This window comes from Heptranchias perlo, chromosome 7 (genome assembly GCF_035084215.1).
Source record: "Heptranchias perlo isolate sHepPer1 chromosome 7, sHepPer1.hap1, whole genome shotgun sequence".
Taxonomy (NCBI): domain Eukaryota; kingdom Metazoa; phylum Chordata; class Chondrichthyes; order Hexanchiformes; family Hexanchidae; genus Heptranchias; species Heptranchias perlo.
The window spans coordinates 71527469-71546461 of record NC_090331.1 but is presented as its reverse complement, the minus strand read 5'-3'; the positions used below and the strand labels follow the sequence as shown (position 1 = coordinate 71546461).

The 18993-nt window shown below is 40.2% G+C and overlaps 1 protein-coding gene across 5 annotated transcripts in view; it reads left to right on the top strand.

Annotated features, from left to right (window-relative positions):
* Nucleotides 1–18993, top strand: part of LOC137323846 (diacylglycerol kinase beta-like) — a 479766-nt gene that overhangs the window by 101493 nt on the left and 359280 nt on the right. For all 5 annotated transcript variants that reach the window (XR_010963457.1, XM_067987851.1, XM_067987849.1 and 2 more), the window contains exon 4: nt 14423–14588. Coding sequence is in view for 4 of the 5 variants with exons in the window: in XM_067987851.1 (XP_067843952.1) it covers nt 14423–14588 (166 nt within the window). In the remaining variant the exon portion in view is untranslated. The remainder of the gene's footprint in view (nt 1–14422; nt 14589–18993) is intronic.

The following is an 18993-nucleotide window of genomic DNA, read 5'->3' as shown; positions in this document are numbered from 1 at the left end:
TTGGGTGGGCAGTAGAGAACGAGGATTTTAAAGGAGAGGCGAGGGGGGTGGAACAAAGTGAGATGCTCAAAGAAGGAGAAGATGCCAGAGGAGTAGGGGGACAGACCAGTGTGTGATTTGGTGATAAGGACCACAGCGCCACCACGGCAGTCTGGATGGGGCAAGTGGTAGAAGGTATACCCAGGTGGGGAGGCATCATTAAGGGGGAAGCTGTCATCACCCGTCAGCCAGGTTTCCATCAAGGTCATGATGTTGATGCAATCATCCACAATAAGCTCATGGATGGCAAGGGCCTTGTTCACAAGTGAACAGACATTCTGGAGGGAGATGCGGAGAGGGGCAAAGACAGCTGGGGCAAAGACAGCTGGGGCAAAGACAGCTGGGGCAAAGACAGCTGGGGCAAAGACAGCTGGGGCAAAGACAGCTGGGGCAAAGACAGCTGATCCACTGACAAGTCCATAGGGTCAGCACTGGGAGGGGTGAGTGGGATGGGATGGAGGTTGGCAAGATTAGTCCCCAGCGGATGTGCTGGGCAGGAAGGTCGGCGAGAGAGTAGGATGGGGCAGTTGGGGTTGCTGCTTGTAAGCAGGCAGTGATGATTGCCTCATTGGGTCGTTCGGAGGATGCTGAGAGAGGCACAGAGGGAAGCTGTGGGTTTATCGAAAATGGAGTTAAACCTGGGACTGCACGCAGGAGAGTAGGAAGGTCGAGGAGCACTGAAGGGTTGGAATACGGATTTGGGGGAGCAGAGTACCCGAGAGAGGGGGGAAATGAAAGGAGGCAAGATAGGAGAGAGCGACCTTGGAGGGATAGAATAATAGAATCATAGAAGTTTACAACATGGAAACAGGCCCTTCGGCCCAACATGTCCATGTCGCCCAGTTTATACCACTAAGCTAGTCCCAATTGCCTGCACTTGGCCCATATCCCTCTATACCCATGTAACTGTCCAAATGCTTTTTAAAAGACAAAATTGTACCCGCTTCTACTACTGCCTCTGGCAGCTCGTTCCAGACACTCACCACCCTTTGAGTGAAAAAATTGCCCCTCTGGACCCTTTTGTATCTCTCCCCTCTCACCTTAAACCTATGCCCCCTCGTTATAGACTCCCCTACCTTTGGGAAAAGATTTTGACTATCTACCTTATCTATGCCCCTCATTATTTTATAGACTTCTATAAGATCACCCCTAAACCTCCTACTCTCCAGGGTAAAAAGTCTCAGTCTATCCAACCTCTCCCTATAAGTCAAACCATCAAGTCCCGGTAGCATCCCAGTAAATCTTTTCTGCACTCTTTCTAGTTTAATAATATCCTTTCTATAATAGGGTGACCAGAACTGTACACAGTATTCCAAGTGTGGCCTTACTAATGTCTTGTACAACTTCAACAAGACATCCCAACTCCTGTATTCAATGTTCTGACCAATGAAACCAAGCATGCTGAATGCCTTCTTCACCACCCTATCCACCTGTGACTCCACTTTCAAGGAGCTATGAACCTGTACTCCTAGATCTCTTTGTTCTATAACTCTCCCCAACGCCCTACCATTAACGGAGTACATCCTGGCCCGATTCGATCTCCCAAAATGCATCACCTCACATTTATCTAAATTAAACTCCATCTGCCATTCATCGGCCCACTGGCCCAATTTATCAAGATCCCGTTGCAATCCTAGATAACCACCTTCACTGTCCACAATGCCACCAATCTTGGTGTCATCTGCAAACTTACTAACCATGCCTCCTAAATTCTCATCCAAATCATTAATATAAATAACAGCGGACCCAGCACCGATCCCTGAGGCACACCGCTGGTCACAGGCCTCCATTTTGAAAAACAACCCTCCACAACCACCTCTGTCTTCTGTCGTTAATCCAATTTTGTATCCAATTGGCTACCTCACCTTGGATCCCGTGAGATTTAACCTTATGTAACAACCTACCATGCGGTACCTTGTCAAAGGCTTTGCTAAAGTCCATGTAGACCACGTCTACTGCATAGCCTTCATCTATCTTCTTGGTTACCCCTTCAAAAAACTCAATCAAATTTGTGAGACATGATTTTCCTCTCTCAAAACCATGCTGACTGTTCCCAATCAGTCCCTGCCTCTCCAAATGCCTGTAGATCCTGTCTCTCAGAATACCCTCTAACAACTTACCCACTACAGATGTCAGGCTCACCGGTCTGTAGTTCCCAGGCTTTTCCCTGCCGCCCTTCTTAAACAAAGGCACAACATTTGCTACCCTCCAATCTTCAGGCACCTCACCTGTAGCGGTGGATGATTCAAATATCTCTGCTAGGGGACCCGCAATTTCCTCCCTGACCTCCCATAACGTCCTGGGATACATTTCATCAGGTCCCGGAGATTTATCTACCTTGATGCACGTTAAGACTTCCAGCACCTCCCTCTCTTTAATTTGTACACTCCTCAAGACATCACTATTTATTTCCCCAAGTTCCCTAACATCCATGCCTTTCTCAACCGTAAATACCGATGTGAAATATTCATTTAGGATCTCACCCATCTCTTGTGGTTCTGCACATAGATGACCTTGTTGATCCTTCAGAGGCCCTACTCTCTCCCTAGTTACTCTTTTGCCCTTTATGTATTTGTAGAAGCACTTTGGATTCTCCTTTGCCTTATCTGCCAAAGCAATCTCATGTCCCCTTTTTGCCCTCCTGATTTCTCTCTTAACTCTACTCCGGCAATCTCTATACTCTTCAAGGGATCCACTTGATCCCAGCTGCCTATGCATGTCATATGCCGCCTCCTTCTTTTTGACTAGGGCCTCAATCTCCCGAGTCATCCAAGGTTCCCTACTTCTACCAGCCTTGCCCTTCACTTTATAAGGAATGTGCTTACCCTGAACCCTGGTTAACACACTTTTGAAAGCCTCCCACTTACCAGATGTCCCTTTGCCTGTCAACAGACTCTCCCAATCAACTTCTGAAAGTTCCTGTCTAATACCATCAAAATTGGCCTTTCCCCAATTTAGAATTTTAACTTTTGGGCCAGACCTATCCTTCTCCATAGCTATCTTAAAACTAATGGAATTATGATCACTGGTCCCAAAATGATCCCTCACTAGCACATCTGTCACCTGCCTTCCTTATTTCCCAAGAGGAGGTCAAGTTTTGCCCCCTCTCTAGTCAGGCCATCCACATACTGAATGAGAAATTCCTCCTGAATACACTCAACAAATTTCTCTCCATCCAAGCCCCTAATGCTATGGCTGTCCCAGTCAATGTTGGGAAAGTTAAAGTCCCCTACTATTACCACCCTATTTTTCTTCCAGCTGTCTGTAATCTCCTTACATATTTGCTCCTCAATTTCCCGTTGACTATTTGGGGGTCTGTCGTACAATCCTATCAAAGTGATCTCTCCCTTCTTATTTTTCAGTTCTACCCATATGGACTCAGTGGGCGAACCCTCGGATATATCCCCTCTCACTACTGCCGTGATGTTCTCCCTAATCAAGAACGCAACTCCCCCTCCTCTCTTACCTCCTGCTCTATCTTTCCTCTAGCATCTGTACCCTGGAACATTGAGCTGCCAGTCTTGCCCCTCCCTTAGCCATGTTTCAGTAATAGCTATAACATCCCAGTCCCATGTACCCATCCATGCCCTGAGTTCATCTGCCTTGCCCATCAGACTTCTTGCATTGAAATAAATGCAGTTTAATCTAGACTTCCCTTGGTCTTTGCCCTGCTTTCTCAGACCATCTGTCCGGTCATGTTTTGTACACTCTCCCTTACTGCCTTTTGTTTCTGTCACCACTTTACTTCCGACTGACTTCCTGCATCGGTTCCCATCCCCCTGCCACATTAGTTTAAACCATCCCCAACAGCACCAGCAAACACTCCCCCTAGGACATTGGTTCCAGTCCTGCCCAGATGCAGACCGTCCAATTTGTACTGGTCCCACCTCCCCCAGAACCAGTTCCAATGGCCCAGGAATTTGAATCCCTCCCTGTTGCACCATCTCTCAAGCCACGTATTCATCCTAGCTATCCTGTCATTCCTACTCTGACTAGCCCGTGGCACTGGTAGCAATCCTGAGATTACTACCTTTGAGGTCCTACATTTTAGTTTAACTCCTAACTCCCTAAATTCAGCTTGTAGGACCTCATCCCGTTTTTTACCTATATCGTTGGTACCTATATGCACCACGACAACTGGCTGTTCACCCTCCCCCTCCAGAATGTCCTGCAGCCGCTCCGAGACATCCCTGACCCTTGCACCAGGGAGGCAACATACCATCCTGGAGTCTCGGTTGCGTCCGCAGAAACGCCTGTCTATTCCCCTTACAATCGAGTCCCCTATCACTATAGCTCTGCCACTCTTTTTCCAGCCGTCCTATGCAGCAGAGCCAGCCACGGTGCCATGAACCTGGCCGCTGTCACCTTCCCCTGATGAGCCATCTCCCCCAACAAAATCCAAAACGGTCTACCTGTTTTGGAGGGAGATGACCGCAGGGGACTCTTGCACTGCCTTCCTACTCTTCCTCTGTCTGTTGGTCACCCATTCACTATCTCCTTCAGTAATTTTTATCTGTGGTGTGACCAACTCACTGAACGTGCTATCCACGACTTCCTCAGCATCGCGGATGCCCCAAAGTGAGTCCATCCGCAGCTCCAGAGCCGTCAAGCAGTCAATCAGTAGCTGCAGCTGGACACACTTCCCGCAGGTGAAGAACCAGGGACACAGGAAGGATCCCTGAATTCCCACATCCCACAAGAGGAACATGACACGGGTCTGGGATCTCCTGCCATGACTTAACCCTTAAGTTAGCTTAACAACAACTACAATGTCAAGAAAAAATTAAGGATGAAGAGAAAGAAAGAAAAAAAGGGGGAAATAGAAGTGATGGGCTCGGGTCCGGAGCGGCAGCCAAAACGTGCACACAAATGGACACAGGGAAACTCTAGTTACATAGGCGTGGTTACATAGCAAGATTATCAGAGATGTTTCCTAGTAATAAACAGGGAATAGAGAGGAGACAACAGGAGGGAGTCCAGAGTTAAAGTCAGAGGTCCTGTGGTGGAATAAACTTGACGTAGATAGGATGGAGTTAGCTCAGAGCTTTGCCGAACTGATGTCCAGGTTCGGAGGCGGGTATGGAGGGCGAGTGAACCCTGAAGTTATTTGTAGGGTAGAGTATTGGAGGTCGCACTGCTGGAGGTATACCCATGGGAATGAAGAGCCAGGAAGTGTGCAGAATCGATCCGGGGCACAAAACCGGTGCGATAGTTGGAGGTCACTATAAGATTCAGAAGTGAAGAAATGGACTACGGCCCAGGAGAGTGAATTTCTGGCCAGGAACCACACCGTAGCAAAATAAAGCAGATTTTTTTGTGTGCTTGTTTTGATTGTGTGTGAACAGTATAATAAAATTGCTTCTGACATCTGAGTAGCTTTATTATCATTTGTTTAACTTATAATCATGAGTACTCTGGCAAAAAAATGTATCTCCTGAGTCCTATTTAAAAATAATGACACCTTTTCTAACCAGTGAAATTCTTATTTTACAGTATAATATTTCCTACCCCTTATAAGCATTCTGCCTGTAATATACCAGAACTCCTGATTTAGTATGCCTTGTATTTAATTCCCTCACGGATGGACCACACTTGCTATAATACACCCCGTTCTCTAATAATGCTTTGTTTTCTCTCTGCATTGGAAGCCATAGAGTGAAGTATTTCTTTGTGTTTGACATTACACATGTAAGATAGCAATTGCCATTTTGCAAATGGTTTGAGTGTTATATGAGCATTGTTCGACTTATTGTTAGAGGACACTGAACCCATGGAAAATAGTGTTTTTAAAAACTCAGATCATTCAAGACATCCTGTAAAAGATCCTACTGCAGAACGTTGTGTATAACAGTTAATAACTCTGCAGTACTGAGTAAAGCCTTGAAAAACCTAGTGTAAAGGCTTTGTTTTGGTTTGTACTTTCGGCAAATGATTTCTCTATTTAGGACATGCATCTCAGTTCTTACAGAATCCTAGACACTGTATCAAAATAGGCCCATTTCCATAAAATTCACATTAGGTGTTGCCAGTCTACGACCACCATCTTTGGGATACTCTACACAGTCTTGATGCAAGATGAGGACTGAGTTACTAACATGTTATTTGGATTGATGGTCTACACTGTTGGAATTTAAAAAATTGACTATGTTTAGTTGTTAAAATGTCCACTCCATGAATAAATTGAGTAGCTTTCTGGGTGTTTCAATGGGTAAATTTGTTGCTTGATGTGGTACTAAGCAGTACAAACTAAGAAGGGGCCTAGGTTTGATTCCTGCTAGTAAACTTCAATTAGAGGGGTGATGGGGATGCCATGGTTGACAGCATCTCCAGGCTGAGGGAAAGGTGATCAGTGTTCCTGTTTTTATATTAATTGACCTATGTTGGGAAATGTGCAGGTGTGGGCATTGCAAGGAGAAAAAGCAGACTTGGCTTTGATAGCCTCATAGTTGAGTAGGCTGTTCAACACATCCATCCCAGGCTCTTGCTTGAAGAGAATGGTCTTTTGGGTGAAGTATTGTAAGGCTGTTGGTGCTCTTGGTACCATAAGCCAGCATGAGTCACCATCTTCAGTTGAGACGGAATAAGGGGAGAAATTTGGGAGGAAAAAATGATTTGTATGATCAGCGACAAAGTTAACAGAGCATGTTGTAAAAGGTTTGGTTTACAAAACATTCACAAAGCACAGGTACATTATCAAAAATACACTGAAAAAATTGGTTCTAAATGAAAGATGTGGATCTTTTACAAAATGTTGGACTCATAATTAGGTATTATGTTAAAGGAACAGTGTCTTATCAAAATATGTATGGTAAAGCTGGTTTTGTTTCAGAAAGGAAGAGAGCCAGAAGAGCTTTGCATCATTTTCATTAGAGTGATATCCATGTGCACATAAAGTAATAATGCATCAACTTAAATCATTGCTTTCATTTAAAAAAAAGACTTGCCAAGTACGATTCATGGCGAGAGTGCCCCTTTAAAAGGAAATGAAGAAACAAAGGGCTGTGGATGTGTCCTTTTCTCCAAATCAAATGTGGCCCTGTGAATTACCATGCTTGGCACAAACCTGTACATATGGTACAATGTACTTCATTTTCTGAAAAAAATCAATTCTACCAGCAATTTACTTTCTATTCTTTTGCAAATCTTTCCATTTCTGTTCAATAACCTGTTTTTTTTCTCTGTCTTTCAATTCACACAACTCTGCAGAAGCAAGATATTCTAAATCAAGTAAGCATGTTACTATTTTTGCTTGTCTTCTGTGCTTGCTGTCTACATTTTACCATTCACATTGCATTTAATCTCTCAACATTTTTATGAAGATTTACAAAGATTTCAGTGCTATCAGTTTGAAACTTTCATGGCAATGAACTGTTGAAGCTGCTGCAAGTGGCAGAAAGGCATGATGTCATCTTGCAATCCTTAGATCAGTAATTTGTATTCAAGTGCTGCAGCAGTAAAAAGTAATCAAATTTGAGTTTAATGAATGTTCAGCAGAACATCACAACTCTGGCCATTTTTACATTGTGAACTGAAAGGTTAGGTGCAGGTTGTGTTGTTCCTTTAATTTTTTTAATTATTTAGTTGAGTTCCTCTTTCTCTGGTTAGGAGACTGCAAAGGTGCATGAGTAAATTGTCAATTACAGTTTCAAGGATTCTTATCTGAGTAGAGACTGATGATCCATTAATTTAAAAAATAAATTGTGCATGGTTAAGACCTACTTTTATTTAGTGTTGCTTGTGTTCCATATTATTATACCTCTTTATCTGATTACATTAAGAAAATAATATGATGGGAAACTGAAATACTGACCAGACATAATTTGACCAGTGTCTTTTCTGCATCATTTTGGAGAGAATTATGAATTGCATTTGTTCTGGGTGAAAATATAATTTGTACACCTGTGAAGACTGGGCTGCTTATGTCTGTGTTTTGAATATTATTCAACTGTTCTGGATCAAAAAACAGTCAACCTTAATATTCCAAATAATTCTACATTCAGATGTTCACAAATTACATCGTTGACTTTAGTTTCTGAAAAAATAATAATTCTGTTCATGCAAAGGTTCATAAGATTTCTCCATGGCACAATATGACCAGTTTTTGTTACAACAGTTAGTATGGTCACCGCAAGTCACAACCGAGTTGCTGTCGAATGGTTCCTACGTACGTCCCAGTATAGTCCGTGCATAGTTTTTGCTTGGTTACCATGCATCCAGGCACAATCATCATAGGCCAGACTTTGCGAGGCTAATGGTGCTCGCTATTATTTATGCGCAAATAGTACAGCAACTTCAGGTGGGGGCAGATGCTTGGTTAAACTCAAATATCCAAAAGTTGCTGTCCGAGTTGCGCCACTCTGCTGTTAGCATTGCAAAAACGACATCTCGTTATCTGCCTCACCATTGAAACACACTGAATGGCATGAAGTTGTTGTATTTCTATGGTAGACATGAACTAAACTCACCACAGAAAATTAGGGCTGGTCTGAAGTGACGCAAGGAGCCTGTCTTGGAGCCATTTAACATCCGTGCATATTTAATTAAGCCTGGATTCAGACAAAGAAAGCTTTTTAGCTGTCAGAGATTCTTTTAACGACGTGATAATTGTTAATTACTGCCAATAAACCTCTCTGGCACTGAAAATTAACTAGTACAAGTGTGGAGTCTCATTCCTTCAAGTTTTAATTGTTGGAGATTTTAAAAATGTAAAATTTTAAATTTAAAAACGTTCTAACTTTACCTTTTTTTTCCTATCTCTCTTAATCCAATCTTTCTTTCCCTCTCTTTATTTCTCCTTCTGTACCTGATTTGACATTGAATTCACCCACTCTAATTTACACTTCCTTCTCACTCCTTGTGCTGTTAATTTCACACTCCTTCAATCTGATTGGTCAAGGAGATACACAGTTGCTTGCCCTGTTCTCCCAGGTCCCTCGTATTGACGTTATCAGCTCACACTTTCAGCAACTTGCCATGCAAAAAAATTTTAAAAAACAAACATGCAAGGGCAAATCTAATTAACGTCAGACGCCGTTTGATGCCCTGCCACAGCAAATTATGGCCCATTATGTCCCAGCATAAGAATTACATTGTCACCATGTATCAATCACCATCATTGCTGAATACAGTACTGTCACCGCAGATCGCCGCATATCACAGCACCTGTCACTGTATGACCCAATATAGTCTCTGCATGCATCGTAGCAGCTGATTTTTCTTTTAATCATGAATCCCAACTGCGTTAATGTTTCATTAAACAAAGAAAAATTGAACCTCAGCTAATACAATTTAAAGACAAATATTTTCTAGGCATTCAATGTTTTACTTCGAATACGTTTGCTGCAGCACTGGAATATGAATAAGTTTAAGTTTGTCATTGAGCCTTTTACAGCAATTGCTTTAAGTATGTACACCAGAGGATCTCTCGTGGCTTTACTCACGGTGAACTGGAAAATATACCTGTTTATGTTATGTAATGAACAATATATTATCAGAGCAACTGATTTACATGATGGAAGAAATTAAATTTTTTTTATTATAAGCAATATGGGAGTGTTAACAATGTTTTTGGGTTCAAATTATATTATCCCTGTGCTCCAACAGCTGTATTTAATTAAAATATTTACAATTGTATAAGATAGGCGATATAATTAGCTCATGAAAGGCAAAGACTCTGTGTCTTTCTCTTTCTCCCAACTCTCTCTCAATTTGTTTGACACGCTTTCTGAAGTAAATGAGTAGCTTTTATTTAAAAGTTTAGTTAAAATCCTATTCACTCAACATCCAGTTTCTACTAAAATTATTTTCAAATACATGCAAACTGAAGTACAATATGTATACAGAAAGATACAATTTGACTTTTCCACTTCAAAAAATCTCAGTTGAAAAGTCAAATTGGAATTCTAACATAAACAAAAGTTGCTACAGGTGTGTAATCAGTGGTATTTATCATGTTTGAGGTGTGTGAGCCTCAGTCTCACTCGCTTTTTGTCTTTCACGCAGAAATAGCCTTTCCTTTAAAAAGATGCACCCACATAAACTTTAACTGAATAAAACTTTTGAAATTTGCTCCCTGGTTTTCCTTTAAATAATTTTTTTAAATCAACCAAAAAGATTAGAAGATAAGAAAATTTTTCTACTTGGTCTGGCAAAATAGTACTGCTATATCCTGGGAAATTGTGTGTCCAATTTTTCATTAATACTTAGGCCACCTTTACAAAATTCGTGGACGTACTACGACATATGTGCATTTGTTTTTGCGACTTTCATTTTGTTCTCTATTAACAGCTATTGAAATAAGACAGTAAAGGTTGTTTAACAGTATTATCTGTTCGATTTGCCAGTTCTGACGAGGCTGCAATCATTATTTTTTTCAGAAAGAAGTACCTAACTATTATAAGGGTTCAGTTTGAGCTTGTCACATAACATTACGTGTTGGCCCATTGTAATCAACTAATCAAATAATGTTATGTTCACAACGCCAACTGCAGGTGCAGTACCTTTGGAACCCTGAGATTGCTCACTGTTTTTAAATATAATAGGTATGATAGCTAACAAATATGTCACACTTAATTGTCAAATTTATTCAAATTAATTAAAAATGTATGATGCAAACTTTTTGCAGTTGATTTGGTAACACAGAAATTTATTACACCTCAAGAAAATTCCTTCTCGAATAGAAATTTCACGAACATTTCCCCCCCAAAAAATTGTTGTTCTTTTAATAACTTAATTAAAAGACAAATTTCAAAAGCTTAATTCAGATAAAGCTAATACGAAGTGTTCTTTTTACTATAAATGGTCTGAGAGGGAAGCAGAAACATGAGCTCTGATATTAACCCGAGGCGCGTGCGGGGGCGGGAGGGAAACCCCCATAGACTCTTCAGTGCGAGGCCCAGGCTATTTTAACTCCCGGGCCTCATTTACATTTCTCTGCACTAATACTCGCCTGAAGCCGGCAGGAATGACCTAAGAGACAGCGGGTGGGAGCAAGAAATCAGGCGTGAGGCTGATGCCACTGTGAACCCAAGGGAATGATCACCGGCACGGTGAGTGAGGAAGGAAGTTCCAGGGAAAGCCTGAGGGAGAGGAGGCCCAAGGTTTCCTTGTTGGGTTAGGAGGACCATTTCTGCACCTCCTGGGCCACAAGGAATTTTAAGAAAATGTAAAAAAAAAGGAACTTAACTGGGCCTCTTCTGGCCCGATGCTGATTGCTGCTAGCTTTTTCTGGAGGGTTCATTGCCATGTGAGCCTTATGATGGTTAAATTGGCATATGTGTCCTGATGACATCATTGGGACGCAACTTTGCCATTTAAATTAGGCTTCCGATCCAAAGGTATTAAGGGATATGGGCCAAAGGCAGGTATATGGAGCTAGATCACAGATCAGCCATGATCTTATCAAATGGCGGAGCAGGCACGAGGGGCTGAATGTCCTACTCCTGTTCCTATGTTCCTATGATCCTCTCAGGCATTTGGCCTTCCCCTACCTAATTTCAGGTAAATTAAGATGCCGGGTGGCAGGAAAGCGGCATGAACCCCCCCACCACCCTCTTTGACATCTTAACCCCCGCCTGCCTGCACTGTTTTCGCTGGGGGGGTGGGTTGAAATACCCCCTACGCAAAAGCCACTTCAAACATGATGGGGACAGTACTGGTTGCACACTTGATTATAAGAAGTTATTCCAATTCTGTATGGAGTACAGGTGGGACAACATTTAGAATATTCTGTGCAGGTTTGGGTAGTGGGCCTTCTGAACTGTTAGAAATGATTCAGGGAAGAGGCTCAGAAAAAGAGTTTTGTGCCCCTTATGGATGGGGTATTTATAGAATTTTTTGGAAAGAATGATTTGATTGACCAACTGGCCTTTCTTGTACCATGCTTTTCGAAATTGATCTGAACTTTCTTATGACCCATTGCTATTGGCCATACATTCAGAATGGTGCATTGCACAGTCTGTTGATTTAATTTCTAACCACCAGTATCATACCAATATGCTACAAAACTAACCCTACTAAACTGCTAGTATTGTTGCATCTAATTTGAGAATGTGTTATGTCCTAGAAGCGCACACCATCTAGTGTTCATTTTAATATACGCTTCAGCCTCACTAAACATCGCTATAGCGTACAACTGACTGTGATGAACCTACTTTATTGGAAACTATTGGTGTTACTACCACAGTAATTACTTAGTTATTGTAGCTTCAGCAATTGAACACCCACGTTGGCTGATGAGAGTTCAGTTGGGGAAATTGAAAAGACAAGGAAATGATGGTGGTGGAAGTGAAGTAATTATGGTGGTAGTTCACAGTTAGTGTTTGAGCCTGTCATCGTGCTCTGGTTGTAGGTTTAAAACTGCACTTATGATACTTTTTGCTAGAACTTGCTCACTGTTCAGCCACGTCACAAATACAGTTGGCGAAAAGTACAGAACTCAAACTGCAACTGAGGCACGACAAAATAGTGAGGGTTTGATCATCTAGTCTGTGGAAAAGTATAGCCTTTTCATTTACAGATGGTAACTAAGTTCCAATTTTCATGGAATATTTCTTGTTAATTATAGCCTACTTGTTAAAAGTAGTAATATGCCTTGGCTTCCAATTTGATCATACTCTAGTTGCAGGTTGAGTACTTCTTACCATATCTTGCGATGCTGTAGCCAAACTGGGTGAGTCCCAACTACACATACAGTCAGCAAGTGCAGTAATTCATGAAAACCAGTATCTTGCTATAACCAGTATAATTTATGTCCTCTGATGAATTACAGCGAGGCTTCACTATACATAAAGGTTTGCTCCATGAGGTGTACTGAAATGTACATACAAGGAATGTTCCAGGTTTGGCTCCTGGCATTTATAAGTTAGTTGGTCTCAGCTGGAATGGAGTTGCTATAAAATCAGACGTCTTTAATTGGGCAGCAGGGGAAAATAAAGTAGGGTTCCCTCGCCTGATTGTTATCCAGTCAATGTTAGTGGAAACTGTGTTTGAACATCAGGTGAAAACAGGTTTGGGCCTAGTTACTTCCTGCAGTTAAATAACTTGCTGGAAATCACTGCCAAGGTTCATGCATGAGAATGGCCAGTTAGTGAGGTAATAGAGGATGGTAGCCATTCATGAATTGTGCCCAGCATGAGTCAGCACCTTCAAGAGAGGAGACAAAAGGAGAATTTTTAAAAAAAATTATGCATATAAAGATGTGTGTATACATAAATGCAGATGTTAGATTTTGTTTTTCACAGAATTTGATTTGCAAGAAGTAGGTGCTTTTGTTGATTGCCACAGATAATAGAATGGCATAGCTGAATCCATGATTTCAACTGAAGTACCATTATATCAACTGATTTGAACTGCAATATTATTGACTTTTATTTCACTGCACCTTGCAGAAGAGTGGGATAGCCTTCATATATTGCAGTAATATAAAATATAATGTAATGGAGCAAACCTCTAACAAATTTATCATGAGACATAAATTACATCTTAAAATTGTGAGAGTGAATCTAGAGTCCTAACATTGTGTTGTTGCCTTTTACTCTCCTACATTATTTGTTTTCAATTATATGTACCATTTTGAATGAATTCTTTGAATTTTTAAAAAAATTTGTGATACCTTGGTATCATAGTATATTTATAGCTGTCTCAGATTCGCAGAGTGATGTGCATAATATAAGCATTGCTTTAAAAATATTGATGCTCATCGCTGAAAGAAGTTTGTGTTTTGTAGGTAATGGTTTATTTGCTCTTTTCCATTCAGTTTACCTTCTCAAGAATCAGTTTAAATGAAGTTACAGCAGGAAGTTAATATTAGTACAATACTACCATGTTAAAATGATTATCTATACAGAAGGTTTAATTAGCAAATGGACTCTGATCATGACAGCTACCTTTTTAAATAAACTGACTAGCTAAAAGAATTAATAATCAACACCCGATCCATTGTTCGAATCAAAATTTTCAGTACCATTTCCTTGCATCCCTTCTGTGTCCTGCAAACTACAATTTTATGTCTTTTTTATGTCAACATATACAGCACTAATTTCATGATCATTACTAAAATTTTTCCATTTAAAAAAAACTGCATTGTGAATATATTTTTTCTGTATTCATATAAAAATATTAAGCATCACAAAAATACAAGTCACGTGAATAGGAAAATTTACGAGCAGGTTTTTGCTTGCGTATTACAACACCTAAATGTTTTTGTGAAAATAATGTGATGCATTAAAACAGGTGACAAAAACTTGTGGCCCAGAATAGCAAAAAAGATTAAATTAATTTCATTTGTGACCTAAGTTGGTAATGTTTACTATTTTATATATTAGTGAATGAATTGTTGGCTTTGTATGTTCTTTGTTTAAATGTAATTTTTCCTTGTCACCAGCCTATAGATTATGAAGGCTTCAAATTATTCATGAAGACATATCTGGAGGTGGAAATCCCAGAGGAGCTCTGTCAGCACTTATTCATGTCTTTTAAAAGGAAGACGTGCCAAAATTCACCGGAATCCCAGCGGCAAAGCTCAAGCAATTCACAGTTTAATCTGTTGGGTAAGGACTAGAACTAATACAGTATCAAATTGACATTCTAATGCTTAGGTTTAGTTCATCTCTCAAATAACTGGATCCAAGTGCTGTTATAGAAAATAAGGATTTACCTATTAGGTTACAGGAGTATGGGAGACTTAATGTTTACAAATACTAGGAAAGATATTAATTGGTGATACTATTATTCTGTATTTGGTTATGTGTGTGGGTTTGGCTTTATGCTATTCAGTGTGCTTTTGTATAATTATACGGTAGAGTTAAGGACTAAATTTAAGATCTTTCATTTAGCAACTATGCTGTCAAGATTATAATGATCTGCGTAAATTAACAAGGCAGCCAGTGTGTTTTATTCACAAGTATTGATACAATTCAACTTATGATACAAATTCATCAATGCACTGTTTTATGAAAAATGCCATTTAATTGACAGTGGGTAGCATTATCTCAAAATGCTCATTACAGAATGCCAACACGGTGCGTATCAGTTTTCTCTCAAATGATTACAGTAATGGATATTAGAACCTGACCACCCCAGTGTTATGGGCAGTTGCTTTCTCCCTTTGTCCAAGTACATTTTTAAAAATAAAGTACATGTTATCTAGAAAATAACTAAAATGCCAAAGTGAAAAATTAATTTTAATTAAAGAACACTGAGATTTAACAGTTCTAGCACCATTGACGAATTTTCTTTGTTGGGTTCAGAGCACTCATTTGGCAGAGCTTTTATGTATTTGATGTTACTACATAAAGGTTATTTCTATGGTGTGACCATGTCAATATTTATATTTTGGCTTATCAATTGGCTGCCATTTAAAAGTTTTTCCAGACAATGAAATAAAAGTTGCTCAAAATGGATGGTAGAGTTGGGAGGAAGAAAGAGAAAGGTCAGTAAAAAATTTAAAATTTAGAAAAAGGTTAGGGAGGATAGATTAGATTGGACAGAAAAAGTCAAATTAAAGTTAAGTTAATAAAATGGACAGAAAAGGAATAAACAAAAATAGTATGGAGAATGGGAAGGAAGAGAGAATGGAGGGCGGGGGAATATTCTTCCCCTGCCCATCTCTATTAAAGGCATCAATTGGCTGTTGACATGCCTGCTCACAGGCATCCTCCCATATTTCCTCTAATGGCCATTAATCATGTGCTCTTTGACAGTGACTTGAAAGGCTATTCAACTGCAGGGGGCAATCAGCATTGAGTTCATTCCTGTCCACACACAAGTTGTAGCAGTTACTCGCTGAATAAACTCAGAGCCATTGGAATCTTTTTTATAATGAACTATATTTTAAAAGTTAATTTTGGTTGTTATGAAGTATCTTTATTACCATAATAGCATATGTTTGAATATCACAGTAGTTGAAAATTTACAAAACTAATCAGCTCAGGGAGACAAGAATTCCTTAGATTTGGATGAAAATCTACGAATTAAAAATAAATTCTCTGCAGATTTTACCAATATTGGGCCACGTAGATGTTAAACTTTAAAATGTTAAAATATCAACAGGTGACAAATTTTATTTCATTTAAGAGGAGGATACAGAAACATTAAAGTTTGTTGGCAGGCAGGCAGGCAGTCAGTCAGTCAGTCAACAGTCTCAGACTTGGTAGCTTAATTAAACAGATTCATGAATCATGTCAATGTGCCAGCAGCCCTAATTCAAATCTGAAAGTCATGCTTATTAATGAGAAATATCAGCATAAATTAGTAGGTGATGACTTGCATGTTTCAAAATTAATTTTACCTTCTGATAGGTGGTGTTGCAGATTCATACAGACAGCATGTTTAACTACCTGCCCTCTCCCTCACACTGGTACAGGAGCCCTGATAAAGGACAAAGCAACTTGCAAAATGGGATGGGGTGAAAAAAGTTTCATTTTGGTATAATGATTGTAGTTTCCTAAAATCAATGTAAAATATGCACTGGTTGTGTGTACATTAATAATTAGTGGTTAATCTGATATTTTAAATTAATGTTTTGCCAGTGATATAAATGATATGATTGTAATGCAAATACTTCTGTTGCAAAGACACCGTGGGGTGAAATTGGTCTTTGGTGATGGCATTATAGGCGAATAGTGAATCGGCAGCCCGTTTTACACCCCGTCTGATTTTCTTTTCCATTGTCTGGTGTGAATAATTCACAACCTTTAATATTGCGTTCTGTTACCACTGCGAACTCTTCTCCCACCACTGTTCAGTGTCTAGCTATTTTTCTTCTGTGAAGCACTTTCGGGCACTTTATCACATTATAGGCACCATGTAAGTTCAAGTTGTTGCTATGTTCGTTGTTTCTATAAATCAATCAGCCTCTTCTCGACCTGAGCTTCTATTAAAGTTATTGTGTAATAAAACAAATCAGACTATTCTGTAGTACCTAACCAATCTAGAATTGCCTAAGTTCTTTATGTTTAAGCTTTTCTCTATCTAAGAGGTATACCTTTGTGACTTATTTCTAGGCCTTCTAATATTCAAGTATGTTTTTTTCTGAATTTGGGCCAAGTAATTAGGTGAAGTCCCTGAGAGCCTATATGTGCTTTTTCAGGTCAAAATAATACAAAATATTTGTAATCTGAAAAATTTAAGTTTAATCAGCAAAATAACTTTTGGAAAGAAATATTTTTAAGTAAATCTTAAATGTTTGCAAAGTATAATGCAAAAGTATTTGAGCATAATTAGCTACATCTAGAGCATCTTGTCACCTGTGGATCCTACCTGTACAACTTGGAGGAAATTAAAGGTGTATTCTACATTGATGCTGCCCCAAAGTATAGAGGATATAAAGCTATCTCTGCACAAAACCTGTGTGTGTGTGTGTGTGTGTGTGTGACACGAGGTTTGCATGATGCTGACTTTGACTTTTTCAGGTTTTATCACATAATTTGGGAATTTACTTTAAAGGGTAATATGGGTTTAAAAATAAAAACAGAGGGCTTACGTATTTCCATCTATCTATCGACATCATGTTAGAATAGTTGTCTTTTGCTTTTAAAAAATAAAACTGCAATCTTTTTCGACTTTGTTTTCACTAATGTTGCATGGTGCTAATGTTTTGCTATTTATTTAAAATCTAAAAAAATGCATCCTAATTACCTTTTAAAGAATCAGCCAGATGAAGATTGAACATAGGTAGAAACCAGTCATAAAACACGCTTTAACAAATTAACAGTCCGGCAAATGCAGAATTTTCATTTTATTCTTGGAATACTGTGTACAGTTCTGGTCACCCTATTATAGAAAGGATATTATTAAACTAGAAAGAGTGCAGAAAAGATTTACTAGGATGCTACCGGGACTTGATGGTTTGACTTATAGGGAGAGGTTGGATAGACTGAGAATTTTTTCCCTGGAGAGTAGGAGGTTTAGGGGTGATCTTATAGAAGTCTATAAAATAATGAGGGACATAGATAAGGTAGATAGTCAAAATCTTTTCCCAAAGGTAGGGGAGTCTATAACGAGGGGGCATAGATTTAAGGTGAGAGGGGAGAGATACAAAAGGGTCCAGAGGGGCAATTTTTTCACTCAAAGGGTGGTGAGTGTCTGGAACGAGCTGCCAGAGGCAGTAGTAGAGGCGGGTACAATTTTGTCTTTTAAAAAGCATTTGGACAGTTACATGGGTATCATAGAATCATAGAATCATAGAAGTTACAACATGGAAACAGGCCCTTCGGCCCAACATGTCCATGTCGCCCAGTTTATACCACTAAGCTAGTCCCAATTGCCTGCACTTGGCCCATATCCCTCTATACCCATCTTACCCATGTAACTGTCCAAATGCTTTTTAAAAGACAAAATTGTAGTTACTGGTTGAGACGAGGAAGCGCTTTGAGTGGCATCCCCACTTCCGTGTTCCCTTTTGCCTTCATCCCTGTCCTGGGCCAGGCCCACATCACTCGTACTACCCTGCTGGACAACAGTTTGGAGGACATGCATGATGCCTTGGAAGCCCAGTTGTAAAGTTTCTGTCCGCCTGTTCAAGGCGGCAGAATGTTGTTCACCATGAGTCCGAACAGCCATTGTCAGGGCCCAGAATGGACTCGTTTGTGAGCCATGCTTGAAGCTCAATGGAGGCCAGCCTTCTCTCCATCGCAGACATTTCCGCAGTTACCTGCAACACTATCTCAGAGATTCCCTCACGTACCTGTGCCACCATTCCACTAATGCAGGAGTTGGACTCCTCCATCCTCTGCGCTGTTTTGGAGGGTGTGCGTGTCATCTATTCCAGTACCTTTCAACTGTGCTGCTGTCCCTCGATCATTCTCCTTTTAAAGGATGACCCCCGAGGTTCAGTATCTGCGTCCAGCTGAGCAGAGCCTGGAGAGGAGTGTGCCCACCAACGCAGACTCTCCACAGCTGCCCCTGCTACCAGTGTCTGCTCGTGCTCACTTGTGTGTGGTGACTCACCAGGTG